Source organism: Echinops telfairi, unplaced genomic scaffold (assembly GCF_000313985.2).
Source record: "Echinops telfairi isolate 266 unplaced genomic scaffold, ASM31398v2 ScPeMD7_23;HRSCAF=83, whole genome shotgun sequence".
NCBI lineage: Eukaryota > Metazoa > Chordata > Mammalia > Afrosoricida > Tenrecidae > Echinops > Echinops telfairi.
In genome coordinates this window covers 37,867,383-37,894,537 of record NW_022103920.1, presented here as the reverse complement: position 1 = coordinate 37,894,537, position 27,155 = coordinate 37,867,383, and the positions used below count along the sequence as shown (strand labels likewise).

Below are 27,155 nucleotides of genomic sequence, written 5' to 3'. Positions count from 1 at the left end.
GGTGGGGGAGGATTTGCTGCCCGGCGGCGGGATCTGAGGAGGGACAGAGAGGGAGGACATTCCCGATGTGAGACGGGTTCAGCCTTTCCAGAGATTCTTCCCCCTCACCTGTCCATCCTTTTTAATCTAGCAGAACCTTCTCCAAGATCACGCCAAGGCCAAGGTCCTTACACACAAATTCAGAACCTCCAAGTGCGTTCCGTGACAGAGAAGGCAGCAGGGAGAAAAGCGTGTGCAAAGCTCTCCTGCGTGGGAAAGGCCCAGGCCAGAAGGAAGCGGAAGCTTTACAGAAAAGGAGCCGACAACTGAGAAACTCCTCTTCTTAGGAGTAAAAAAAAATCATGTTTAGGATGGATCTCAATAAAAGCTTTAGCCTAATAATTTTAGGATAGATAACTATCAGGTCACTGTACCTCAAATCAGGAGCCCTGGTGGCGTAGTAGATTTGTGTTGGGGTGTGAACCACAAGGTCAGCCAGCAGTTCCGAACCATCAACCACAACACAACTCAGAGAAACAGTAGGCTTTCCACTTCTGGGAGGAGTTACAGGTCAGGCACCAAGGGGGCTGTTCTACTCAGTCCGACAGGGTTGTCATGAGTCGTAATTAAATTGAAGGCAGGGAGCTTGAGCTTTTGTCTCTCAAACTAATAACCACAATAAATACTCTCTCCCATTGCAAAAGAGGTTCAGCAAATAACATCCATCCTGCCTGTGAGAAGACGGTCAATCTCCATTATGGAAAGAAGTGTGAGGCTTCAGGGAGACCACCTGAAAACCACCCGCATGTACACAAGACTGCTTTGCTTCAGCAGACAGCACGGAACATGCAAGGTTCTTGCTAAGTATGCACCAAGAGCAAAGACTGATGGTACCTGACACACACACTGTACACAGGGAAAAAGCAGTAGGGAGCCTGTCAGGGGAGTTTTTGTGGACTAATCAATCCAAAAATTCATAAAGAGGAGAGCCTGATTAAATAGGAACCCAGAGGCAGTGAGCTTGTTAATGAGAGAAGAACAAGTCGTAATGTGAGGGTAAGGCTGGTTGCACAACTCAGAGAATGCAATGGATATCTGAGTCACAGATGTAGAAACGGGGATTGGTTTTGCTGTGTCCCTGTCAGTAAGACGAAAAAGTAAACAACGGAAGTGGAAGCGAGCAGAAGCAATAGCTCATTCTAGGGAAAGAGCGCAAGGCACCGCTCCTGCACCCCACCGCAGACGACTGTGCTCTGGCAGAGCGGGAGTCCTGCATGTGTAGCAGCTCCTTCACGCTCCGTCTGCAGAGATCTTACTGGCCTGCGGTGACTGGCTTTTATTTTAACTCGCTAGGAAGGCATCAGTACTGAAAGGAAAGAAAAACTGAGAATGGACCTTCCTCTCTCTAGATACCTGTCACCCGCTAGGTCCACAAGGCTCCGGGCCTCCAGGCTTCCTTCTGTTACATGGTAACCAGGAGATGCACTGACGCTCCATTTCCATAACCAAACAAGCCAAAGTCGTGGCCACCAAAGTCGATTCTGACTCGCGGCGATCAAGTCCAGGCTGGCTCACAGTGGCCCTGTCGGACAGGGTATAACCACCCTGTGAGTTTCTGTGGCAGTCACTCTTTACCATTTTCTGAGGAGGTGCTGGTGGTTTTCAACTGCTGACCTTGAGCACAAAACGTAACCACTACACACCCAGGGCTCCTTCCCTATTTTGAAAACTACTGGAAAGTTTCCTGGGTTACTACATGTAAAACTTTGTCGGACCAAAAAGTGGATGAAGGGAGACGTTGGACAGGGCAAGATATGACAAAATACACATTTATAAACTATCAAGGGCTCATGCGGGAGGGGGGAGCAGGGAGGGAGGGGAAAAATGAGGACCTAATGTCGGGGGTTTAAATGGAGAGAAAATGTTTTGAGAAACGATGTACAAATGTGCTTTACACAATTGATGTGTGTATGGATTGGGATAACAGTTGTATGAGCCCCTAATAAAATGTTAAAAAAGAAAAAAAAACCAAAAAACTTTGGCGGCATCAGTACAATGATGATAATATAGTGCAGACAGCGGGTTCTCACCCCACACCGTCTGAGAGAAGGATGGTGAAGACATTCTTCACAGTATCTTATTCACCTGCATTTCTAGCCCAGCAAACACAGGATTTAGTCAACAGAAAACACCCTCCAACTTCTCCCAGCCGGGTCCCCTTCCAGGAACAACACAGAAAGGAGCAGGCTGAGGGAGCAGGTCCGTTTGGCCTTTTCTGGCTGCCTGTCTGATGTTCATTAATCTCGCTACTCCATTTCATTTGGCTCCAGGGTGACTCTTTAAAAGCTTCTAGGAAATTAATCTGATTTCTAGGCCATTCCTAGGCTAATCCCCACCAGGTAAAGTTACTGGAACAAAGGAACATTTTAGCTAACACACACACACACACACACACACAAAGAAAAAAAAACAAAAAAACACCTCCTTTGGCACTCTGAATTTTTTGGGTTTTTTTTGTAGGAAGTTCCTATGAGAATAATTCTGAATTCCTCCATGGAGATGGATTTTGCACTTTGAATAAGAACAGAGGAAAAAAAGTATACAGTTCAGAGAGGACCAAGTTTAAATAAGCAGTCACTGGGTGAATGCAGGGAGAAAGTTGGGGGTTTTCTACTCCCATAAAGAGTTACCGTCTTGGGAACTCACAGGGGCAGTTCTAACCCTGCCCTATAGGGTTACTCTGAGTTGGCACTGACTTGATGGCAGTGAGCATGGTTTGGGTCAATACAATGGTATGGAGCCCATACGTGGTGGGTCTTTGGCTACAGAGGGAGGGAGAGCTGGAACCATGGGTACCAGCTGCACTGAATCCAGCTTGCTCAAGGACACCCCATACCGTCAACCAGAAACCTGAGCCTGGAGTCTCCCTCTGGCCCAGTCATTTGCATGGTGAACAACAGTAGAGATCAGCCTGCCTGCTGCCACCTGGCCAATTCCTGCTTCCAGCAACCTCAGTGGACAAGAGTAGAACCCCACCCCACCCCCTCCGGGTTCCTGAGCCTGTCAATCGCCAAGGAAGCAGACTTCTGCAGCTCTCTTGGGTAGCAGTTGCGGGTATCAAACCGCTGATCTTCTGGGTAACGCTGAGTGCTTAGCTGCCGGCGTCCGCCCTGGAGCACGTGACCACCACCAGCAAGACCGGGCCCCCAAACCTTACCATCTCAGCGGTGGCCGAAAGGTCCAGGCTTTGCAGTTTGCCGGCCAGCTCATCGAGGAGGCGAGACTGTTCCTCCTGCTTCTCCCGGAACTGGGACTCTTGCTCCAGCATCAAGTCTTCCACTTTGTCTCGAGTGAGGGCCGACTGCTCCACGGTGCTGTTGGCGTCTGTGGTGGAGGCGTTCACCCTCTGCTCAGCCTCCAGAGACATCTGGAAGTACTTGGTGATGCTATCCAAGGCGCCTGTGGCAGGAAGGGAATTGCCCGCTGTTAATCCCATGATACCTGGTCTCCCACCAAGCCAACACCCACACCCCTATTTGGTGTCTGCAGCCCCTCCATTTTCTGTACGACTGGGTTTAAAATTCAAGAAGCGAACATCTCGATGAGGCGGTCTGGTTTGTCTCGGATGCTGCAGGACCTGTGTTGAGGGTAAGGGGAGAGGCAAACATCTGGATGGAAGATGAAGCCTCAGTTCATCACACAGACAGTATTCCCACACCTAGCTAGTTCGACACGGCCTGGACGCTTCCCTTTCCTCGGGCCTTTCGCCAAACCCTGCCTTCGAGCTGACGCCCACTCAGAGCAGAAGTTCAGCTGACGAGTTTGCACCGCCAGCCTGCTGGCTAGCCATTCAATACTGAGCCCACCGTGCCATCAGGTTATCTGGTCATTCAACGGAAACCATACAAATCACCAGAATGCACATGACCCAGGATAACGTTCTAGCTCTAGGGACCCAGCCCAAAGGAAAAAGTCAAGTGCACCCAACAGGGATGGATAGCATGATCGGGCAGGTCCACCTCCTCTTGCTTTGCTAGGAGTGTAAGGAAACCTAGTGGCACTGTGGTTAAGCACTCAGCTGCTCATGGAGAGGTCAGCTGTTCGACCCTACCAGGCACTCCTTAGAAGAAAGATGAGCCAGTCTGTTTCCATAAGCACATCCTTGGAAACCCCATGGGGCAGCGCTGTCCTTATAGCGTTGCTATGAGTTAGAACCACCTTGACAGCCACGGGTTGGTTTGCTATGGGCTTGGCCCTATACTCGGTCTATGAGATCCATAAGGAAAGGAGAATTATTGGCAGTTCTACAACATAGATGAACTTACAGCACGATGAACTTAAATTCTAAGTATTCCGAAGGGTTCCTTTTGAATCCAAGCCTGGGGTAAGGGGCTACGCTCTCACTGGAAAAACGAGAACAGACACTGCTATATGCAGCTACTGCCACTCAGTCTCTGGGGTCTCTAGCTGTGTCACTTAAGTCTCTCTGGGCCCCGGCTCCCCCACTGGTAAAACCAAGACGCTCATCCTTGCATCTGGAGGCTCTCGGAGGAAAAAGTTTTTAAACTAATGGAAGAGGCACTACCCCCCGCCCCCCCACCCAAAGCACTGCCTCAGATGCCTACCCCGCACGTCCGAGTTCTTGATGAACTCCAGCTGCTCCACCAGCTCCTTCACCGTGTCGTCCAGCCGGTCCGCCTCCGCCTGCAGCGAGTCCAGCTCTTCGGCCGTGCCGTTGCTCTGGGCCGCTGTGTCCGACAGCGCCCCTTCTACCTGAGCCACCCGCTCCGTCACGTCTTTGGTTAGTTTCCTGAGAAGAGAAGAGCAAATAGGTACTGTAACGTGTCCGTTTTTTACATCGCCTCCTGAGAACGCTGTCACCAGCCGTTGCGTGTCATTTCAAACAACTTAACAGTTCGTTTCTTTCTAGGTACGGTGTTAACGCTCCTTATCAACAGTCTGTCTGCCTTTCAAGGCCGTGGAAGGGAAACACAGGTGCACCACGGCAGAACACAGGCCAGCGGGCGGCTTCTACGTGTCTGCTGCGATCCGTGCATAGGCCAGAGTGTGGAGGCCCAGCTCCGGAGGAAAACGGTTTCCTGCATGCACACAACCCACAAGCTGCAAAGACATGAAGGATTCCCGTGTGGACCTCTGCCGGCCCCCCCACCCCCCTCACCACCACAGCTCTCCTCTGAGCCTGAGGCGTCTCCGTGGAGATGAACCAGGCCAGGAGGAAGCCCACCAGGAAGACAATGGGGTGCCACCCAAACCAGCTTTTCTTACTCTCCGCCCCCTTCAGGCAAGCTCCACCAGAGGAGCCGCCTTTGGCAACAAGCAGTCCTTCCTTTTGCCCTGAGAAAGAAAGTACTATCTATTGAAAGGGAGACCGGTCAACTTTTCCCTCCTTAATACTTCACGTGAAACCTGAACCCAATGTGTGGCTCAGTATCTCCTTGTCGCTGTCTGAAGGCTTGTGGTAGGCACTTACTCGAGCTGTGCACACGCAGTACGTCCGCAGACAATCACCTAGGAAGACTTGACTAGACCTTCGCTTTGGGCTATCCTCCATCACTCCCCGATCGCCTTCTCAGAGATCCCGCTCGGTATAGAAGTGGGGACACCTGGAGATGCCCAGAGGTTGAGAGCCGCTAGACGGTTACGAGAGTGGCAAGATTAACTCGAAGAAAGAAAACCAATGTCAACAGCTCACTGGATTTGGTAGATTAGATTACCTTTAAAAAGCTCAGTAACCTTTCCTGAGGATAACAGAATGTACAATCTTTTGCATGGGTTAATCGTGGGAGGCTTTCGGTTCTTCAGGTCTCATAGAGGTTGGCATGAAGATTAACAAAGTCAAATCCCCTACTGTGTAAAACTGCTACCTGGGACCCCAAGACAGCCTGGGGTGTTGGTGGGGAGTGGGGGGGAGAGAAATGGAACTAGCTTCCCCGATGGATGGCCAGCACGGGTCGACACGGCCGCGGCAGGAAGGTGCTCTCGCTCGGCGGGCGGGCGGGCTCTCAAAGGACAGCAGGTCTTTTCCTGCTCCCGTGGGCACACGCCCAGGCCGAGGCATTTCTTCCACGTCAACGGGCTGAGCCTCTCGACTGCTGCCACCGAAACGTGTGCCACTGCACACGAGAAGGCTGGGCCGTGTCTTCGCATTTCCCCATTTAATGCAGCAGGCCTCACCTGACGGCTCCCAACGTCTGGTCAACCATGCAGTCTTGGGCACAAAACCCAATGCTTGAGTCAAATCCAGACACTGCATTACTCAGAATCTAGTTCACTCTGGAAGCTCATGTTCCTAGTTCCCTTCCTGGTTTTCAAAAACAAGCAAATGAGGTGAAAGGTCTGTCTGCCTTCTGAAAACCAAGAGACAACAAAACCAAGTGAAACAAAAACCAGGGGCCACCGAATCAGGATGGCGCAGAACTGCGGCCCATTGCTTCTGAGGGGGAGGAGGTCCGACGAACCAACCTCTCAGCTAGCCAGTGAATGCTTAACCCTTTGGGCCACCAGGGGCTATGCTATCTTCTTAGACATGCCGATGAGGGACTCTTCACACACCAAAATGCTGCCGTGCCCTGCCTCTTGGTGATAAGATGAATCTGGGAAGAAAATACCATTTGGAGAATCACAACAGCGAGCTCCTTCCTTCCGTTTCTAGATTTTATTTGTGCTGGTTTTGGGGGACGATGCCCTTTTTTGGCAATGGAATTCTTGACACAGGTACTTGGAATAGATGAGGAGAAGAGAAAGGGCAGAAAAATGGTGTCTGATCCCTGAGAAGTTCAGCACCCTCCAGCTCCATCTCTCTGCTTCCACCGGGAATCATCACTCTGCAGCCGCAGCAGGAATGACTCACACAAGGGCTGGGAAAGGGTTTATTTCTCAGTGCCAAGAACTTGGAAGAATTAGGTGAGTGATATGCTAGTCTGGTGCATCAATGGCTGTGCAGCAAAAAAAATCACTTGCAAATAAGGACTCTTACTGATGGTAATGGAATTTCCCCAAGAGTAGCAAAACTTATGACAATGGCAATCAACGCAGTTGTTCCGCTCTGCCCGGGCAGCCCTGGTGGCCCTGTCAGCGAGGGAAGGGACTGCCATCTGCAAGGTCAACAATCAAACTTGGCAGCCTCAGAAGCCCTACCATGCGGTAGAACTGACGATGGCAGTGGCTTTGGGTTTGGTCTACTTTGTCCTGTATATAGGGTCACCATGAGTTACAATCCACTCAAGGGCAACGGGTTTGTTTAAAAAAAAAAAAGCCAATCTCACTGTCATCCAGTTGGCGCTGGCTCACCGCGACCCTGTAGGACAGGGTAGAACCTCCCCTGGGAGTTTCTGAGACTGGCTTTTTCTAGGAGTAGAAAGCCCTGTCTTTCTCCTGAGGTGGTTTTGAACTGCGGGCCTTGCAGAGGGAAGCCCCAGGCATAAGCATTACACCGTCAGAGTTCCTTATTGTTTAAGGCAGAGGCCAATAGTATTCCTCTCTCCCCGGTATAAACATGTGCACAGGTGAGAAAACAGAGGCTCAGGAACTCAGTGAGTTCTCCAAGTTCATAAGCCTAGCAGGGAGCAGAGTTCACCTTCCGCCCTATCTGGCGCGTCCGTCACAAGCCGAGCACTGACCACAGCCTGCACACACTTGATCCTGTGGCTCCCTGGGGTGTGCGAACCTCACTCACCCTCATTCCCGGGCTGCAGGGACATGAATGGCCAGCCCCGAATCGGTTTTCACTCAATGCTGCCCTCACCCCTGCGGTAGGAGAGCTGGCCGGCACCCTTGCAGGAGCTCTGCTGTATGTTCACGCAGCTGCAAACATCCCGTGAACTGGGATCCTGGCGCGTGAGCTACTTACTCGGCTTCCTCAAAGAGACTGCCAATGTTTCTCAGCGGCTCGGCCGCGGGGCTCTGGGCCAGGATGTCCTTTATCTCGTCGATCTTCTTCTCCACCGAGTCCACAGTCTCGCGGTAAGGCCCGATCACCCCGCTGATCTTCAAGGCCTTCGCCTTCTCCAGGAATCGGTGGGTCCTGTTGGTCAACTCGCTGATGATCGTGTCCCAGAGCGCGAAGCACTGGTGGCAGGGCGTGCAGTCGGGGAAGACCCCCGAGTAGCCTCGAGTGCACTTGTCACAGCGCGGCCCCTCTACGCCCTCGACGCAGACGCACTGGCCCGTGGAGTGGTCACACTGTGGCGTCTCAATGCCCCTGGGGTCACAGTCACAGGCTGCAAGAGAAACGGTAGTGCTTAGCTGACCTGCTGGATCACGAACGTTACTGACGGGTGGCACGTAGACCCTTGGTGACTGTCACACGGGACGGTGTTGGCTATGGACCACCATGTAGCAAAGGCTTATGGAGGGGCTGCAGCAGCGGCCTCATGGCTCACACTCAACCCTCGCGAACCACCGTGGACCCTTCCTGGTAATACCAGTGTGATAGGGGGAAACCAAACTAATTCTTATTGACCAGTTACGAGGCGGCAGGCTTTGCAGCAATGCTTTTTGATGCTTTGTGACCTGAGTTGAGGCGCTACCTTATCACTACTCCCGGCGGTAGAGCCTGAGTGGAGAGGACTGCACGACCTGCCCCCTCTGACAGCACAACCACTTTGCAACTCTGCTGCCTGTGTTCTTGACCTCTGACCTGCTCTTGCCACCCTCCTCCACCGCCCTCTGCTTGGCTGCGCTGTAGGTCACAGCGGCACAGACGATTCAAGTGTATTTCACGATGACAGTGGCTCTCCAAAACAAGGCATCTAACTCCCTGGGCCACACCCAAGGATGAGTACTGCTGAAGTACAGTAACACGATTTCCCCCCAGCGTTAAAAATGCATCATTGTGTAGAACATTGGCAATACAAAATAGTAACAGCAAGGTCAGTAATCTATGCTTTACACCTGGGCTCAATTACTGATAAAAAGAGAACTAAACCGGCGCAGTGTAACAGGGGTTCTGAGGGGCAATTGCCAACAACACCATGATCCTTCAAAGCTTTAGAAGTTTGGAATATTTGAAGTCCTCTACCTTCAGGATTTAAAAATAGGATAGCCTTCCTTTGGTGCCTGGAGTTAAAAAAAAATTGACCTTTCCCTTCATTTGTTTCCTTAGGATTGTTTCTGGCCAGGCACTGTGGGCATTTTCCTATTTCTCTGGGCCACTCTCACGCTGAGTCAGGGGTGGCTCCCGCGGCTCGCTCTAACTGTGCTCCATGGAGTGCGAGCTCGAAGCTGCTCCCTGGACACTGTGTGCCACAGCCAAGGGCATGTGGGCAAGGCAGCTCGGCCGACACCCTCCTCTGAGACTCACACACACACACACTGGCACCTTAAAACCCGGGTGGTGGTCTGCAGGAAGGAAAAGCCCAAACAACTCTTTCACTCTGTTTTTACCTAGCTGTATTAAAGAAGTGTTCAGCCCATGGGTTTCTCTAGTGGGGTCCCCTGAGAAACCCTACAGATATATTAGGAAAGCCTACATGGATTTCTAAGGACAGGAGAAGGAAGAAAACCTCCCGAAGGGGTTGAGGATGCTTAAAATGTAGGAATGCTTTCCATTTCAATAAACGTACCTCCCCATCTTTAAAGGAAATGCAGTCACCTTCCAGAAAGCGGAAAGGCTCTGGACCACGTCATAGTATCTCAGGCTGCGGCTCCGGCCCCGACTCCCAAGTTCCCACTGAGGGTGTCTGGGGCAGGACCTGAGGATGAGCATCCCTAGGAAAGCCCCCATGATGTGGATGTGAGGGTCAGTAGACCCAACCCTGAAGAATAAGCTCAATGCCATCGGGTCAAATCTACCTCATACGGATCCGGCAGGCCCAGAACTGAACTGCTCCACGGGGTTTCGGAGGCTCTCAGCCTGCAGACTGTAACATCTTTTTGGTGAGTCTACACTGCCAACCTTGTAGTTGGTAGTCTGATGCTTAACCCACTATGCCATTAAGGCTCCTTTGAAGAACGCTGTGTCATTTTTCTAGCTGTTCTAGTTTGCCTTTTGTACATTAGTGTGAATTTTTATTGCCACCCCACCCCCACCCCCAAGCTTCTCTTTACTCTTCCAAGAGTAGAGCTGGAGCAAGGAGTCAGGGCTCTGGACGTCCACCCACATAGGCTGATGTGCAAACGCAAGGCCTTATGTCAGCATGCAAGAAACCAGAGGACTTTACCCCCGCCCTCCCAGCGACAGGGACAGTGAATGCATTCATGTGGCTCTTCCAGCCAAAGCATCTAACTTCCACTAAATGACATTTCCTTGCATGAACCTGGTGAGAAGATGGGGGAAGATTCTGAAAGGATTCACCTGTGACTAACTGGATTTTCTGCCATGCCATCCTGCTGTGTAAAAACAAGCCCTTGGAGAAGCAGGAGGAAGGATCTCAAGAGCACCAGGAGCCAGGAGTGGAGTGTGTCCTCTAGACACCAAAAGGCAGCGACAGCATCGCAGGAGCAGCAGCAGCACCAGGAGCCAGAGCACAGAACAAACGGCACAATGGACTCACAACCACAGAGCAAGTAAAGCAGAGTGCTTGTGTGGGGGCGGCGGGCTGTGGAGTGGGGGCCTCTGGGCACTTCATTGGGGAAGCTATGCTTGCTGACCCGTGGGAGTGGGGCTGAGTTCCTTTGGGCTGAGGCATGAAGTGGAGGAGTGGTATGCCCTGTGGGCATTTCTGATCAGACCAAAAAGAACTCTGGGACTTGCGCTGACAATGCAACCCTGAGCCTTTCGCACTGGCATTACAGCTTGTTAACCTTCTGAATAAGCCCTTTAATCGTGAGTTTTGTCTGAGTTCTGTGTATCCATTACATTGGAGATAGAACCCAGAGAAGTAAAACAGAGAACATTAAGACAACTCAGCATCCTTCCCGAAGGGGGTCCAATGACCCTTTGCCTACTTACCTTGGCTTGGGAGAAGGGACACAGAAGTTTCACGTTTTTTTTGTTTTTTTTAATTTGCTCAGAAAATTCTTTCTTCCCATAGGCAAGGCAAAGGAACCCTTTCATTCAGTCCTAAAACAAGCTCTGACTGGATTCTTGCTCGGGGCAAGAGACGTGTGCCCAGGACACATTTCTTTTTAACTTCTCCAGTGAATGATTTTCGGGTTCTTTCATCACTAATGGCATGCCTTGCTCTCATTCTGTCATGGGCATCTTTGAGGGCAAACACAGGCCTGACACTGTGGGACTGTCACTCAGGCATCCCACCCATCTGGCGCCTGGAGTTCAGCTCAGGCCAGCATTCCAAAGGCTCCAGAAGACAGAGAGTCCTGTTCCGTTGCTGTTGGCTTCAACACCCCGTCCATCCCTTACCCAGAGGGCTGGCTGTTGCCGGTTCAGCATTGACAAAGTCGATCCTGACGGCAAGGACTCCTCTAAAATGCCTCCATTTGCATTTCAAACTGCAGCTGGGAAACCATGCACAGCCGTATCACCCTGCGCTCCCTGACTATCTGCGACGTTTCCAGAACCACTCACCTGGGAGGGGAGCCCTAGAAGGGCCACATGCACACCCCGATGAGAGACCTCCCTCCTGGTCCTTTCTGAGAGCCCGCCACACTCATGGCTGAAGCAGAAAGCCTGGCACGCAGCTGGCAAGTTAAATGCCATTCTCACACTATGACAAGGTCATGCCAATCGCCTCCCACCCAGCAGGGTGGAGATCATCAAGGAGCATCAATGGCTTCCGGCTTTCTCCCGCCTGCCCATGGGAGACAGGAGGTGGCAGCACTGTGGTGCTTTAGGAAATGGGATGCTGTGGCAGACGACCACACACTTTCCCTATGGCAGAAGAGTGTAAGCGAGTGTGCAGCAGAAGTTGTTGATGCATCTTTAAGGTGAACACACCATGCAGACAAAAGGAGCACGTTAAAAACATAGACCGCCACCACAGCCATGAACCAAAGACTCCTACTTGTTTCAGTAAGTTCATTCTGGGATCAGTAGGCTTCCTCTTATTTTGACAAAGCTTTTTCATCATTTAAAACGTGATCCTGGAGACATGTAAATGAAGAATAAAATGTCCAAGCCATAAAGTCCAGTCAGACTCATCGTGACCCACTAAGACTGAGTAGAACTGTCCCTTTGGGTTTCCAAAATCTAGTCACTACAGGAGCAGTCAGCCTTCCCTTCCTCCCTCAGAGTGGCGGCTGGTGAGTTTGAACCCCTGACTTTGTGGTTGGCAGCTTAATGCATAACTCACTGGGCCACCATAACATACTAAGTGGTCACTGAGTGGATCCCAACTCATGAGAACCCTACAAGTAGAACTTCCCTGTGGGTTTCCGAGACTGTAATTCTTACTGGGAACAGAAAGTCTGGTCTTTCTCCCAAGGAGCCGTGGGTGGTTTTGAACTGCTAATCTTGCAGTTAGCAGTCCAACATAGACCCACTTCGCCACCAGGGCTCCAAATTGAAGAAGATTGCATTCACTTTTACAGCCATTGATGCCCAAAGCAAAACACCACACAAGTCAAGGCCATGAGGTTTTCGAGGCCGTAATCTGTATGGAAAAAGAGCCTTATTGGCACAGTGAACTAAGCATTGGGCTCCTAACTACAAGGTTGGGGGTTCAAATGCAACCGCCTGGTGCTCCTGGGAGAACGATGCAGCTGGTTGGTTCCCTAACGGGCCAGTCTCAGAAACCCAGCAGCGCAGCTCTCCTCGTCTGCTAAGGTTGCCGAGTTGGAGCCGACTTGATGCCAGCGGGCTCGGTTTTTAGTCTTGCGATCTTTCTGGAAGACATCTTTCTCCCGTGCAGTGGCTAGTGGCTTCCAATCAGCCACCTTAAGGTTAACAGCCCAGTGCCTTAACGACCAACCCACCAGAACTGCCTAAAACAACAGCCTCCAAAAACCCACACTCACTGCCAGCGAGCCCCCTGTGGTTTCCGAGCCTGTCATTGTTCATGGGAGCAGAAACCCGGTCTTTTCCCCCAAGGAGCTGCTGGTGGTTTTGAACTGCCGACCATGCGGATCAAAATCCAATGTAGAACCACTACACCATCAGGGTTCCCCCTAAGTACTTATTAGTCAGACCCATAGAGCACCTCTGTTTTCTCTATCTCCTTCACCCTCTTCTCCAGACTGCCTCAGCTCAGAAGAAAGCTCGCCTTTAACGGCCTGGCATTTAAAGGGTTTTCACAGACTGATCTCAGCTGACCTGATGAAACCAAATCCTCCCACTAAGGTTCCTGACGGTACCTCCGTGCCACAGCCATGCCCTAATAGACCCTTATCCAGGACAGTCATGTCCTTCTCAGAAGCCAGCTGTCACAGGGACCCGCCTATGCTCCACAGTCCCCATCAGCTGGCCTTAAAGAAACTGTCCTTTTCCAAGAGTCCGAAGCCCCACAAGGAAACTTTGCCCTCTCTCTGCTTTCTATGAATCAACAGAAAAGAGTCCTCATGCTGGCCCTGTGACTCCTGAGGGGCACAATGCAGAGCCCTGCGGGGGACCTTTGCTCCAGCATGTTAGCGGTGGGTGGATGGGATTCTCTCTCCACCCCAACACACTGGTGGGCTTGTTCAAACTTGGCATGATTGGCCGAGAGCCCCGACCCGGGTGGACAAAAGGAACATTCAACCACCATTTGTAAGTTTTAGGCAACTCATCTGTCTTTTATATAACTACACCCCCCACCCCTCCACAAGAAGAATGCATAGCTATGACCTAAGCCTCTCTATAAGCGGATGGTCAACGGGTGGTGCCAGGAAGTCTCAATCTGTGCTCTCCATTTCAACGGAAATCAAGGAAAATTACTTGGCAGTCATCTCCTTTGAGAAGAGTTCATGTTCTTTTCCCAGGGTGCTGTTGGGTGACTGACGCAGATCAACCCCACCCCCAGAACTGCCCCACAGGGCAGCACCCCGCCCCCCCCCAAAACTATTATCTTTATGGGAATAGATTGCCAAGACTTGTCTCCCTTGGAGCCAGCCACTAGTGGATGTGACTGGTAGACCTTTCAGCTGTCAGCTGAGCCTTAACCCCTCTCAAGCAGAGGGAAGGGGAGCAGGAGGGAGTCTACACAACCGCCCCATGCAAATCACCCCACTTCTTTGCTGGATGGGTTTTGCTTTGCGCTGCTGGCTGGTCATTCCCGAAGGCCAGTTCCTCTCGCCACGAGGCTGACCTTTCTTCTGGGTAAAATGAACAAGGGAGCTGGCGGACACTGACGCCAGGGCTCTCGCTCTTTGCAGTTTCTAAAACTGGACCGAACTCCTGACCCACACAAGTTGATGGCGCTCCAATGAGTCACGATTCCCCTGACAGATTGAGAGCTCAAAGCTGGAAGGACAGATCGAAGGGAAGGTGTAAGGTTCGGAGCACTCAGCGAACAATTCTCCGATTGAGGCAGACTCCGGGTGGCAGGCTTTTCATGCTAACAATGCTCAGATGGAGCAAAAGGTCAGAAAGTTTTGGCAGCCAAAGCAATCTCGCCAATAGCACACGCTGATAAAATCAGGGAATGAGACAACAGAATAATTATCCGGGGGGTAAAATCAAGCCCTTGGGGGGCATTTATAAATGTGAGGGCTGTAACTGAGTCAAACTGAAAAGTTTGGGGGCAAAACCAGACTTCAAGAAGTGCTTCCTTCCTGGAGATCCCTTGGCGCGTCTGGACGGTGGCATAGCGCGCTCCTTGCAAGGGGAGTGGTTGCTCAGGACGCAGTCAACCCAGATAATGGAATCTGTCCACACACTTCGTGAACGCCCCTGGTAGATAATTAACATGAGCCTGTTTAGGTAAAAAGCACTGAAAACAAACAAAGCCCCTTCCATTGTGTGTGTGTGAGTGTGTTCTAATACAAAGACAAGCCCAGTGCTACCCTGAGCCCCAGTGGGCCTGGAGCAGTAAGCACTGTCAGACATGCTGGTTTGGGGTTTCCTGTTCGTTTTTATACAATGAGTAGACAACTTTCTTTTGTACTTAAACGAAGAGCTTTTATAGACAGATGCTGAGCCTCACTTTGGAGTTTAAGGAGCCCTGGTGGAGCAGTGGCTTTGGCATTGGGCTACTGACCACAAGGGGCAAACTCACCAGCTGCTGCCCCCTGGGAGGAAGCTGGAGCTGTCTGCCCCTGCAACCTCCCGGAGCGGCTTTCCTCTGTCCTGCGGGCTTGCTTGGGTTCGAATCAACTCCCTATTTGGGAGATGTCGATGACACCACGCTCTTGCACCTATTTGCTCTCTTGCCCTCTGACCCGGTCCCAGGCGGCCGTGGGCACCACCCCGCACACCATTCTCACCTCGGCACTCCACGTTGGGGTCTCCCCAGAAGAGTTCCTGGCATTCGCTGCAGGTCCGGCCTCCAAACCCGGGCATGCACTGGCACTGCCCTGTAAACTGTGCCAGAAAACAGACCTTGGTCAGACTTCCGGGCAGCAGCAAGCTTTTCACTGTCAGATGCCAGTGGGAAGCGGGCCTGAGCCGAGTGCCGGCGCCCCCAGTTCAGGCAAAAAGCACCTTTGGTCCTTGGTGTGAGAACCCTGTACAGCAGCTCCTTTCCCACCGAGCCTTTTGGACCGGGAAGGTCCTGGCCAGCACATGACACACTGGTCCCTGCCTCTTGTCCTCAGGGATGGGTCGCCATCCTCGGCCACCCGAATGAGGGCGCACTGCTCGAATCGTGTCTGTGAGCTAACACACCAACGTTCTAGAGTGCTGGGTTTGGCTCCTGGGTTCCTTCCCAGCTGATAGTAACCCTACAGACAACAGAACCAAACACGGTCGAGTCCTGCGCCATCCTCCTGACTGCTGTTTGTTTGGACCTACTGGTTTTTTCCCTAAGCTTCACAGGCAAAAAGTCTCACCGGCTTCCAGTCAGTCTGCGCTGCAGCAGCCTGGGCAGCCCACCTGAGCGGTGTGTAGGGTCAGCTCCAGCCAGGGGGAACAGTAAGCACCCAGATTCCGCCCAGGCTCTGTGCTCCCTGCAGGGCTGCCCCCGGCTCGCTGGGGGCCAAGCCACCAGAGGATGCCCTTAGGAGCCCAAAGAGAGGGAACCCATTCACCGCCACACCCCTGGCCCCTCACCTCGTTACAGGATGGCCCAAAGGCATGGGCAGGGTCACAGCTGCAGGGACCACACCCAGTCCCGCTGGCCAGCTGCCAGGTGTTGGGCGCACAGCGGTCACAGTTCTGCCCGATCACGTTTGGGAGACACGGGCACTGGCCAGTGGCTTTGTCACACTGGCAGTCGGAGCCATTGCAGTAGTCGCGCACGGTCCCCAGATCATTGCAGACACACTCTGAAAGAGAGGCTTGAAGTTAGAGCCCCTGTACCTCCACTCCTCAGCCCCCAGAGCTCAGACTCCCCCTCGTTTGATCCCCACCCGGACATGCAGAGAGGTAGGGACAGGAATGAAGGTGATATAAAAAACCCGCAACCCTGAAATTACTGTTCCTCTAAAATCCTCATGGAGCCCTGTTGGCGGTGAACTTACAAGTTGGACTGCTACCCACAGGTCAGCGGTTCCAAAGCACGTCACCCCATAGGAGAACTCTGCAGTTTTCTACTCCTGTAGCCAGTCATGGAAGCGCACAGGGCCAGTGCTACCCGACCAGGTCTCCATGAGCCAGCATCGACTCAACGGCCGGGAGTCTCAGCTTTGTTAAAGTTCTCGTGCTAGGCTACACCGGACGGACATTTATTTCCCAGGCAGAGAAGCACAAAGGCTTCTTTTGCCCAGTGGCTATTTTCAAATCACACACTTAGTAACAAGCTGCAGGTAGCGGCAAGGTGAGGATTTAGTGTGAAAATCGTGAAGAAGATGCCAGTGGGATTTGAGGTGTCTCCTACTTTCAAACTCTTGGCAGGAATGAGTGTGTGGGACGTGGGGAATGGGGCAGGTAGAAGCTCTGAGTTAGTAAGGCTTTGAGGAATCCAGCCCTGCTGGTCCTCAACATTCCAGCCAAGCGTTTATATAAACAGAGACAGGGGCCTGAGGGTTGGCAGCAGCCAGCCAGGGGGAAATGCCTCGGATCTCCAGATCAGAGCAAGAGAGAACAAGAAGTTTTGGGACAGACTTCACAGTTACTGTTTCCTCCTTCCTCAGTTGGGTAAAACCTCATCATGGTACCAGAAAAGCTGGGGACGAAGGAGGGCCATTTAGAATCCGCGAAGTCCCAACCACCCAGAAAATTCATGAGCAGAACTTGAAATCAAGGAACGCCATGAGAAATTTCCCTTGGGGTCATTTCCCCACACGGCTAGTCCTGCCAGGAAGTGACTTATTGCCAAGGGAAGGTAGCCAATCTCCCCCTTTCCTCGGCCAGGGTGAGATTCTCTGCACACTGCTCGTGTCCACTACATGGAGGGGCAGGGACGGGGCGGCTGGGCTCACTTCTGCAGTCCTGCTGGAGGGCGTCTCCGTAGTAGCCGAAGCGGCACAGCTGGCAGTGCGGCCCTTCCGTGTAGTACAGGCACCGGAGGCACCTTCCGGTCTCCTTGTCACAGGCGCCGGGGTCCGTGGTGTCGATGTTGTGGTTACACTGGCAAGGCTGGCACGTCCCACCAACAACCGAGGGGTTGCCAAAGAATCCTGGGGCACACTCATCGCACCGGGCGCCTGTTGTCCAGGAAAGCCAAGAAGACGACTTTTTCAGCTTGTTGACTAGGGAGCTCACCACTCAGCTGACACCCCTGCCAGGGACAGCCCGCCCAGGCACTGATGGGCTCCTCTCCCCGCGGTCCTGACGAGCCGGGGGACGCCCACTTCTGAGGGGAAAGAACTGGAGCCAGCACTGCCGCAGAGCCACAGCGGCTAAGGAGAACCTGGGTGTTCTTTACGCAGAAGGAGCCAGGCAAGGGCGCCCCAACATGTCCTATGGTGATGCCTGGAGACAGCAATCTCCCATTCTCACCAGGTCGCATGGGCAGTTTTAACAGTTTCCTTTGAATCCATGGGACTTTAGCTAAATAAGGATTTGACCACCTAAATGGTGGCTTTGCTACTGAAATCCAAGTCCAAGGGTTCTATCAACCAGTGGTGCTCAACCTTTCTCATGCCGCGACCCTTTCATACAGTTCCTAGTGTGGTGGTGAGCGCCCGCCCCCCAACCCATAAACTTATTTTCATTGCTACTTCATCACTAATTTTGCTACAGTTGTGACCGGCCAACCCTTGTGAAAGGGTTGTTCGACCCCCAGGTTGAGAACAGCTGTGTTAGCATTAAGGATTACTAAAAAATAAACTAAATCAGCCAGCCTATCCATTCTTTTCTTAACAACGAATGTCCCCTCTTATTCAACCCTCTTTGCTGATAAAGGTAGGTGCCTTATTTACCCACGTATCCAGGACTGCAGATGCACGCAAGCTGCAAACTAACAGGATCTTGGTAACAGCTACTGGCAAACTGGCGTCCGCTCTCGGGACCATCTGGGCAAGGGCAAGGGCGGCAGTGATCTCCGGACCCAATGATGGGGTCGCCATAGTAACCGGCCAAGCACCTAGACAGATGAGGAAAAGAAAGAGCCATGAGCCCTACTGTTAAGACTCCTTTGGGGAACGCTGACTCCCTAACTCCTCTGTTTCTTGTGGAGGCCTTTCCATGACAGGAGTGGTTCTCAGCCTGTGGTTCCCATGGGCATCCCCTGGAGGGCTTATCAAATGCAGACTGCTGGACTCCCCTGGGGGTTCTCATTCAGGCAGCCTGGGGGCTTATCAAATGCAGACTGCTGGACTCCCCTGGGGGTTCTCATTCAGGCAGCCTGGGGAAGGACCCAAGAATGTATACGACTCCCAGGTTCTCAGGTGCTGCTGCTGCTCTGAGGACACCTGCAGCACTGCAGCTGTGGAGAAACACCTGGCCCGGCCTTCACTCACTCCTCACGGGAGAAGACATCTCCCACCTGCAGTCTCCCATCCAGTCATCGGTCTATTCTGACCTTCCTGCTTCCTGCCCTTGAGGGAAGTGGAGGGGGTGACAGGTGACTGAATGTTGTCTGACTGCCTGGGCTGGGTGGGGTGATGTCCACAATGACCAGATCTGAATGCCCTGACTGCAACCCTGCTTTTATCAGCAATGCAACCGACTGGGAAGATCTCCAGCTGGGGGAATCCCGTGTCTGCTCCTCAGGTGATGCCAAACTCGGGCAGGGAGAAGGGATGCCGGTTATCAACCACCCACAGCCAAGAGGTCCCAGCTCTCCTGGTTTACAGATACGGGGATTAACAAGGTTAGTTCATATGAAGTCAATAGTTGACTTCAGACTCCTTTTAACAAGGAATTCATGTACCACATCACGCGGCTTCTCGAGATGAATGGTGACTGGCTTATTTTCACATTTTCTCTGGAATATCTAAAGGACCTTTGGAGCCCATTTAATCCAACTTACCGTATATCCTCATGTATAAGCTGGGGTTGTCAGCACATTTTTAATGCAGTTTCTGTGGTACAATTAGGTGCCTCGGCTGATATTCTGGTCAGCTTATATTCGAGTATATACGGTAGTTATTTTACAGCAGAAAGTGGATATTCGGAGGATTATAAAGCAAGTGGGATGCAAAACTGGGCCTTGGAAGTCTCGTCTGCTTCTCAAGTTCTTCTGAGGCAGAGGGACTATTACAGCTTTAAGAAAAGTTGGGAAGACAGAAGCAGGAGGGGACATTTGTTGGAGGAAACAAACTCTCTATTGAACTAGACACCGTGCGCTACGATAAAATACGCGGATGCGTTTCCTAACTATGTTAGGGCAGGAATTGGCTCTCAAGCCACATATGATGCAGCTCGTTCAAAACACACATGTATGTAGCTCTGAAGTAAAACTGAAAATTTTTACAGGCCTTTATGCAGCTAATGGTGATTTTGTTTGTAAAAAATATAGTTATGGCTCTTGAACAATTTTTAAGCGGTAAGGGACAGAATTGGCTCTTCCATCTCAAAGTTTGCCGACGGGGTAGAGAGATGCAGAAATGTGTGCGGGGGTTTCTGAGGACGTGCTCTAGGGGCTTTTCGTGGTGAAATGACCGCTAACACATGAGACAAAACCTCAGGTTCACTTCTTGTCTCTTGCACACTTGCCCCCTGGAGAATAATTTGAGCCTAGCCTCTTGGTGTTGCCGGTTCATGGGAGGGAACTCTGGTCATCTTGGAAGACAGAGAAGGATGAGTTACTGGCTTAAACTAGAGAGCAACATTCCAAATGCTCAATCAATAAATAAATCCTGGTTAGCCAAGCTACAGCCACAAATCTCCTCGTCCCATGTCCGCTCACACGCTTCCTCGAGAATCAAAACAGATGGTTTTGAACCAGCCTTACGGGCAGCCACCTTTGCGGTTTACCTCTCCGCTCAACCATCCAGAGGTCTACTTTTAAATCGGATTTTCTCATCTGTCTCTCTCCATCACCCACCGAAAGAACCAAAAGTTACGGAAGAAGAGAGGCACCGATATATTAGTCTCCTCGTGCGCTGGCCTAGTTAATTTTGTGCCACTTTTTTCACAACACAATTTGGGGGTTGGGAGGAGTAACTTCTAACAAGAGCCATCATCAGTGGAACCTCCAAGTTTTGGGGACACCATTCAGCAGGAGCTGGGGCCTGGAGCTCCTGTCCCGTCTTCCCACCCTACTCAATTCCAGTTCCTCTCCTCTGAAGAATGCCTTTCATACAGGCAGAACACAGCCAGCTTTTTAAACCACGTTCTAGACAGAGGATTGAGTAGTAGAGGAGATGAAAATTCATGGATATAGAAAGGTGGAGATTCTCACCCTCCCAAAAAATGGGGTTTAACAGTACATCTGCCTTTCTTATTAGTAATGATGAATGATATCCATGTGTTATTATATAATGAATGAGTAATGAACGATATCCAATGAGCATGGACATTTTTATGTATTTTTTCCTCCCGGGCTAAACTGTGATCGGAGGCATGGTCTATATCCTATTCTGATTGTATCTGCAGCAGGGTTTGGCCACCGTGGCAATTAGTCGATGCACACCTGCTAACTGGAGGACAGATCTACCTTTGCAGGTTGTTTACAGTCTCTGGAAACGCCCCCCGAAAGTAAAAAACCCAACTCGCTGCCACTGAGTTGATTCCGACTCCTAGCAACCATGTAGGGCAGAGCACAACTGCCCCTGTGGATTTCCAAGACTGCTGGTTTTGAACTGCTGACCTTCTGGTGAGCTGCCCAATGTGCAAGCCCCGCCCTCTGGAAAGAATAGTTGCCTCAAATGTTTTTCTTTCTTTCTGTTAAAAATACAAGGCTGGTGGGGAGCAGGGAGGAAGGGGAAAAATGAGGAGCTGATGCCAGGGGCTTAGGTGGAGAGCAAATGTTTTGAGAATGATGAGGGCAATGAATGCACAAATGTGCTTCACACAATTGATGTATGTATGGATTGTGATAAGAGTTGTATGACCTCCTAATAAAACGATTAAAAAAAATAAAATTGAAACAAGCCCATATGAGCCAAAATATGACCTTGAATATATACCACCCGAATCGCAAGGGCCTCTCAAATACAGAGTGACTTCTTTGAACACTAATGACAGGAGATCTGAAGTGCTGCATGCGGAGGACATCAAGGATAGAAGATAGGTTGAGAAATTATCATTTCACATTTTAATATTTTTGTTTGATAAGGTTTCTATAATTTTGTAGCAATATTTTCTGATTTACCCTCATGCATGTTTGTGTATATTTAATACAAAAGAAGGCATGAAAGAAAAATAGAGGAACAAAGGCATTTTTTTTTTCACTTTTAACCCATTCTTAATTTGTTCTATTTTTAAAATTATTTTATGCATTCTATTGGGATGAAAAATAACGTAACCAATATCATTGAAGACGTTATGTAGAAAATATTAAGTGAAAACTTAATCTGTGTGAATCTTTACTGAAAACACAATAAAATTTTATTTAAAAAAAATACAAGGCTGTTTCCGATGACTAATCCCCACCTGGATTTGGTTTCTACCTGGAGTCAAGTGGAGTATTCCCACCATTCCACCATGCCACAACCTGCATGCTGGGCCAGAAATCTGCTGAGTGTGCACTAGAAATCCTAGAGAGACCCACAGCGACCCTGGAACGCATCTCCGAGAGCCATGCCCCTTCCTTATCCACGGCAGCTGAACAGTGGCTGGCACATGGGGATGCTAACCTAATCCATCCACGAGCATGAGTGAGTGCCCAGAAAGTACTGAGGTGGGCAGCGACGAGTGAGCCGTGGTACAGATGAATTCTGGGGCCCATCCAGGATGGCTGCCCTGCCACGGCCCGCCCTGTCCTCCCGACTCCGCGGAGGCAGCGCCACGTACCTGTCGCAGTTACGGCCCGTGGTGTAGTCCTGGCAGCTCACACACTCCCCCGTCACTGAGTCACAGTCATCGGCATGGCCATTGCACTGGCAGGCCTGGCAACTCGGAAAGCCCCAGTGGGCAGGTAAGCAGCGGTCACACTGGCGCCCGTACACCCCCTGGAAGCAGTGGCACTGGCCGGTGACGGGATCGCAGGAGGCACTGAGGGAGCCCTGCAGGTTACACTCGCAAGCTGGAGAAACAGGCAGCCAAGGGAGCCACCGTTACACGGAAGAACACCCCCGGTGACAAGCACCCTTCTCCCACCATGGGCTTAAGGGGAAGAGTCCGCAGGCATAGGGGCTCCCCGAACTGCTCCCAGGAGGGGAGCCGCAACCCCCAGGCCCACTGGTGACCAAAGATTGTGCACGAGGACACTACCATGCTTCTGATTCACCTACATTTGCATCCACTGGGGCCGAAGCCAAAGGTGCCAGGAGCACACCTGTCGCAGGTTCTTCCCACCACATTGGGCCGACACTGGCACTGGCCTCCGTTGGGGTCACACACGGAACTTAAAGAGCCCTGAGGGTCGCACTCACAAGCTGCAGGGGAGAGAGAAGCCAGACCCTTAGACACGGCCGCGCAGCCCATCAAACCTGCCCCCCTGCGCTCACCCTGACTCTCCTCTCCCCACGCCGGCTCAGGCCGAATTCTGACTGTCCCACCACACCAGCCCTGTGGCGTCGGGGAGGGAGGGCCCAGCAGGCAGCTAAGAGGCAGTTTTTCTAGGCAGGAGGTCAGGAAAATTTTCTCTCTAGGCCCTCAGAACTCAACTATCACAAGCCATTCAACAAAAGCCCGGGAGGTTGGTGGGCCCTCTTCTAAGTTATTTGACGCTTCCCGAGATGGAATTCCAGTCCATCTCCCTAACTTGGGTGGAAGCTGCTGCTTCTCATGGACTTGACTTGCCCCTTCGGCAGCTGTCATTTCTGACTCCATCTTCAATGGGCTCTGTAACCACAGGCTACAGGAGGATCATCTTGAAAGGATAATGGGGCACGTTTCAGGGCGTGCATTCCCACCTCCGTACCCCCAGGTACCTGCCGTCCGAGAGGCGGAAGCAGGCTCGTAAGCACGACCTACCGAGGCCCGTCTGGTGCAAGAGGGCAGAAATGCTGAAGATGATGTTCCGGCACACATCCGTCATGGGCGTTTTCACAACGCTCCTGCTGTTCTCCAGGCAGCGGTACCGCTGGAACGTCTCCCAGACGCTGTTTGTGATCAGCTGGTCTCCGGAGCCACCGCCCACGGTGAAGATGTCCAGAGACTTACAGTACGGCATGAGGACAAGCTGCGAGGCGAGCAGGGCCCACTGCTAAGGTTCGGCCCCTCTGCCTCAGCGAGAGCACGCACACGCAAAAGCACACCAACAAACCCAGACGTTTCTCCGATCCTCGAAAACGAGGGGACGGGAGACGTCGGACAGCGTAAGACATGACAAAATAATAATAACATAAATTATCAAGAGGGAGGTGGGAGTGGGAGCGGAGACAGAGGAGAGAAAATGAGGAGCTGATCCCAAGGGCTCAAGTAGAAAACAAATGTTTTCAGAATGATGATGGCAACCAATGTACAAATGTGCTTGACACAAGAGATAGATGGATGAATTGTGGTAAGAGTTGTACGAGGCCCCAATAAAATGATTAAAATTAAAAAGAATAAAAGTTTCAGAATTTAATGAAAAAAGAAAACGAGACTCATCACATAGCAAAGCAAAACCCTCCCCGCTCCTAAGTCTACGTCCCAGCAAGGAACCTCCGGATGTTACCCCAAGTCACCCCCACGGGGACTGCTGGGGAACTCTGCCCAGCCCGGCCAGAAGGACCCTCACTCACCGAGTCGATCAGCGTGTAGGGGCTCTCCACCTCGCTGTCCAAGGAGGTGTACTGGGGCAGCTCCAGCCTCACGGTGTAATTCACGCCCTTCTCGAAGCACACAGGGTGGGGAAGGACCACATATCTGCTCCAAAACAAAGACAGAGACAACAACAAGGAAAAAAAACAATCAACCGTGGAGAATTAAAAGCAAGAGAAACATACAGGTTCCATAAGGTCAGGATTTCGAAACCGCCAGCCACTCCGAGCAGCGAGAAAGATGAGACTTTCTACTCCTGTAGGACACACACCGCCTAGGAGGCCCAGAGGGGCCGCCGTGTGACTGCCCTATAGGAGAGCCTCGAGAGTTTGGTTCAGGTGGGCGACCCCCAAGGGGAGAGCATCTGGCTCTAAGGTGATGAGGAAGGCTCGCAAGGCAAGATCAGAGTAAACACTCATTCGTGCTGGAGTTTTGTGGAGCTGGGAACCACTGCCACACTGACCTTGAGCCCGGTGACAGGGACACCACCTGGTTGTCGTCATCGGGTATGGTATTACCACAGCGGCTGCTGGCCGGGATCTTTCCAGGTCGCTGCACTGTGATGACAGCCTTTTCCCAGTGGTTGGGCAGCTAGAGTGCAAAAGCAATCAGAAGGACACCATCAGCCTGCTCCATCGCCATCGCGCTTTGCAAGGACTGCTCCGCCACAGCTATGCATTGCGCTGCAAACTCAAGGACAGTGGTTCAAACCCACCAGCTGCTCCTCGGGAGAAACATGAGCGTTGTCTGCTCCTGTAGCGATTTAAAAGTCACGGGAACCCAAGAGGCAGGTCCACGCTGTCTAGGATCCCTATGCGTCAGAATCGACTGGCCGGCAGTGAGTCTGGTTTGAATTCTCTCTGACTCGGGGCGAGTTTCATTTCCCGCCCTCCATCCCCTGTATTTTAAATGCAAGTAACATGCACTTCGTACAGTACCACTCAAGCCCCTCACGTATGTTTCCCGTGCACACTGTGCACATGCGTGTTACACGCGTGAGTTGTGAGAAAATACAGTGTGCTGAAAGGCCTTGATCTTCTTTATGAAACGTGTAGGCAGCCCCACGTTGGGCCCTGCCCAGCCAGCAATAAGCTGTCTTCTGTCACTGCTTGGCTCTCTCTCTGCAGCTGCCCTGCGTACTCTGCCTCTGCTGCGGTTAGGGCCCTGCGTCCCTCGCTGGGCTGAGCAGTCTGCGAGGGCAAGGAGCAGATCTCATGCCTTGTTACCGCCTCAGGCCTCGGGGCCTAGCAAGAACTCTCTCAATGTTTGCTGAAGGAAATGAAAGGGAAACAGATGTTCTAAATTCTGTGACGCAGGTTAGCAAGCCAGAGGTGATCTGTTCTGAGGCGACCTCGAACTCTTACAAAAAGACAGCACGTCTGTGAGCAGTCAGGCCCCTCTGGCAGCCGGCGTGGAGTTCCTTTACCTGGGGCTCATAGCGAATTAGGATGTCGTACTCCATGGAATAAGGTATGTTGTCAATGAAAAACTCCAGGTAGGCCCCTTCGGGTACTCGGACGAAGCCCGCTCCAGTCCAGGAAGGAGTTCGGTCCTGGATATACTGCCGCTCCACGATGCTGACCCCCTGAGGGCAAGAGCAACAGTAGGTGAGATGGAATTCAATTAATGCTAACGTGGAAGAAATTTCAAGGCACCCAAATGTCCAGAACTGGACAGCTATCTTTCTTTGGAGTCACGCGTTCTTTGCTAGTAGACTGAAAGACCGTTTGTGACGTGTAAAGGTGGCTATTGCTCTCTCTGTAGTCTTGTGCATGGGGCAGTCTTGGCACACTGGAGAGAGGAGGGGAGGACCACACTTCCTAGGCTATCCCTAGGGGATTGGCATGAAGGAAGAAAAGAGAAGAGCCCAAGTGTGTGGTAATAAGCCAGCCTAGGAGCATCGAGGTGTTCCTCAAATGTGCCACAAGGCTTGAAGGCTTGTTCAGGATCTAAAGAGCCCGGTAGTAGCGTGGGCTTCGCAATCCAGATGCTAACCCCAGGGCCAGTGGTTCGCACTCACCGGCTGTGCTGCAGGAGGAAGATGAGGCTGTCTGCACGCATAAAGATTCGGAATCTCGGAAACCCACGGGGTCTGCCTGCTAGGGTGGCCGAGTTGGAATCGACTCGATGGCAGTGAGTTTGAATCGACTATCTGAGGAGCCCTGGTGGCCCAGTGGTTACGTGCTCAGTTACTGACCCCCCCAGCTGTGAGAGGTGGCCGTCTACCAGGCTTCCGTGAAAAGGGCGGCCACAGAAACCGCAGGGGCAGTTCTAGTCTGTCCTGGAGGGTTGCCAGTGCCAGAAATGACTCAATGGCCGTGAGGGTCTGGCATCTAGTAGGTTCTGCCCGTTTCCCTCGTGGAGGCCAGTTTCAAGCTCCGGGTACACACGAAGAGAGCGGGTGTGATCGAAGTTCACGGCTGAAGAAGGACTGCCACTGCACATCCAGCCATCTGAGTGGCTTCACTCAAGCATGCCAGTGAGTTTGTTCGTGAAATACCTCTGGTTGGTTGTCTGCGAAGGTGACTGCCAGTACCTGCCTCTCTCTCTCTGCAGGCCAGTGATTATTGCTTTACCCATTCAAGAGGTGCCAACCCTATGCTATCCTCCCTGTTGGAATTAAGAGACTTGGAAGCTTCTACTTCATCCCTTCCACATGCTTGATGCTGTGAAAGAAGTCTCATTTTTTCGAATCCACCATGTTGCTAGGAAGCTCATGAGACATCACCCCGGCTGAAGTGCCAGGCTTACAGTCTAAGGCCCTACAATTTCAGGAGAGTGTGTGATGCAATACAAACCAAATCAAATCAAAATACCCCCACTGCTACTGAGTAGATTCCCACTCACAGCACCTCAATAAGACGGCGTAGAACTGCCCCATTCGGTTTTCTCAGACTTCATCTTTCTGGATGCAGGGGAGCGCTTCTTTCCCCAGCAGAGTGGCTGGTGGTTTTGAACTGCCAACCTATTGCTTGGCACTGAGTGTGCCATCACTGTGCCACCCGGG

General features: G+C 51.8%; 1 protein-coding gene across 1 annotated transcript in view; it reads right to left on the bottom strand.

Moving 5' to 3' along the window:
* The window catches only part of LAMB1 (laminin subunit beta 1), a 182,265-nt gene that overhangs the window by 10,406 nt on the left and 144,704 nt on the right, over positions 1-27,155 (bottom strand). Inside the window, exons 14-26 of the mRNA XM_013004629.2 lie at positions 25,575-25,733; positions 24,612-24,739; positions 24,130-24,253; positions 23,378-23,585; positions 22,693-22,836; positions 22,253-22,484; positions 18,274-18,437; positions 17,332-17,556; positions 16,022-16,236; positions 15,238-15,334; positions 7,850-8,219; positions 4,605-4,789; positions 3,197-3,438 (exon numbers count right to left, since the gene is read on the bottom strand). Coding sequence (XP_012860083.1) covers positions 3,197-3,438; positions 4,605-4,789; positions 7,850-8,219; positions 15,238-15,334; positions 16,022-16,236; positions 17,332-17,556; positions 18,274-18,437; positions 22,253-22,484; positions 22,693-22,836; positions 23,378-23,585; positions 24,130-24,253; positions 24,612-24,739; positions 25,575-25,733 — 2,493 coding nt within the window. The remainder of the gene's footprint in view (positions 1-3,196; positions 3,439-4,604; positions 4,790-7,849; positions 8,220-15,237; positions 15,335-16,021; positions 16,237-17,331; positions 17,557-18,273; positions 18,438-22,252; positions 22,485-22,692; positions 22,837-23,377; positions 23,586-24,129; positions 24,254-24,611; positions 24,740-25,574; positions 25,734-27,155) is intronic.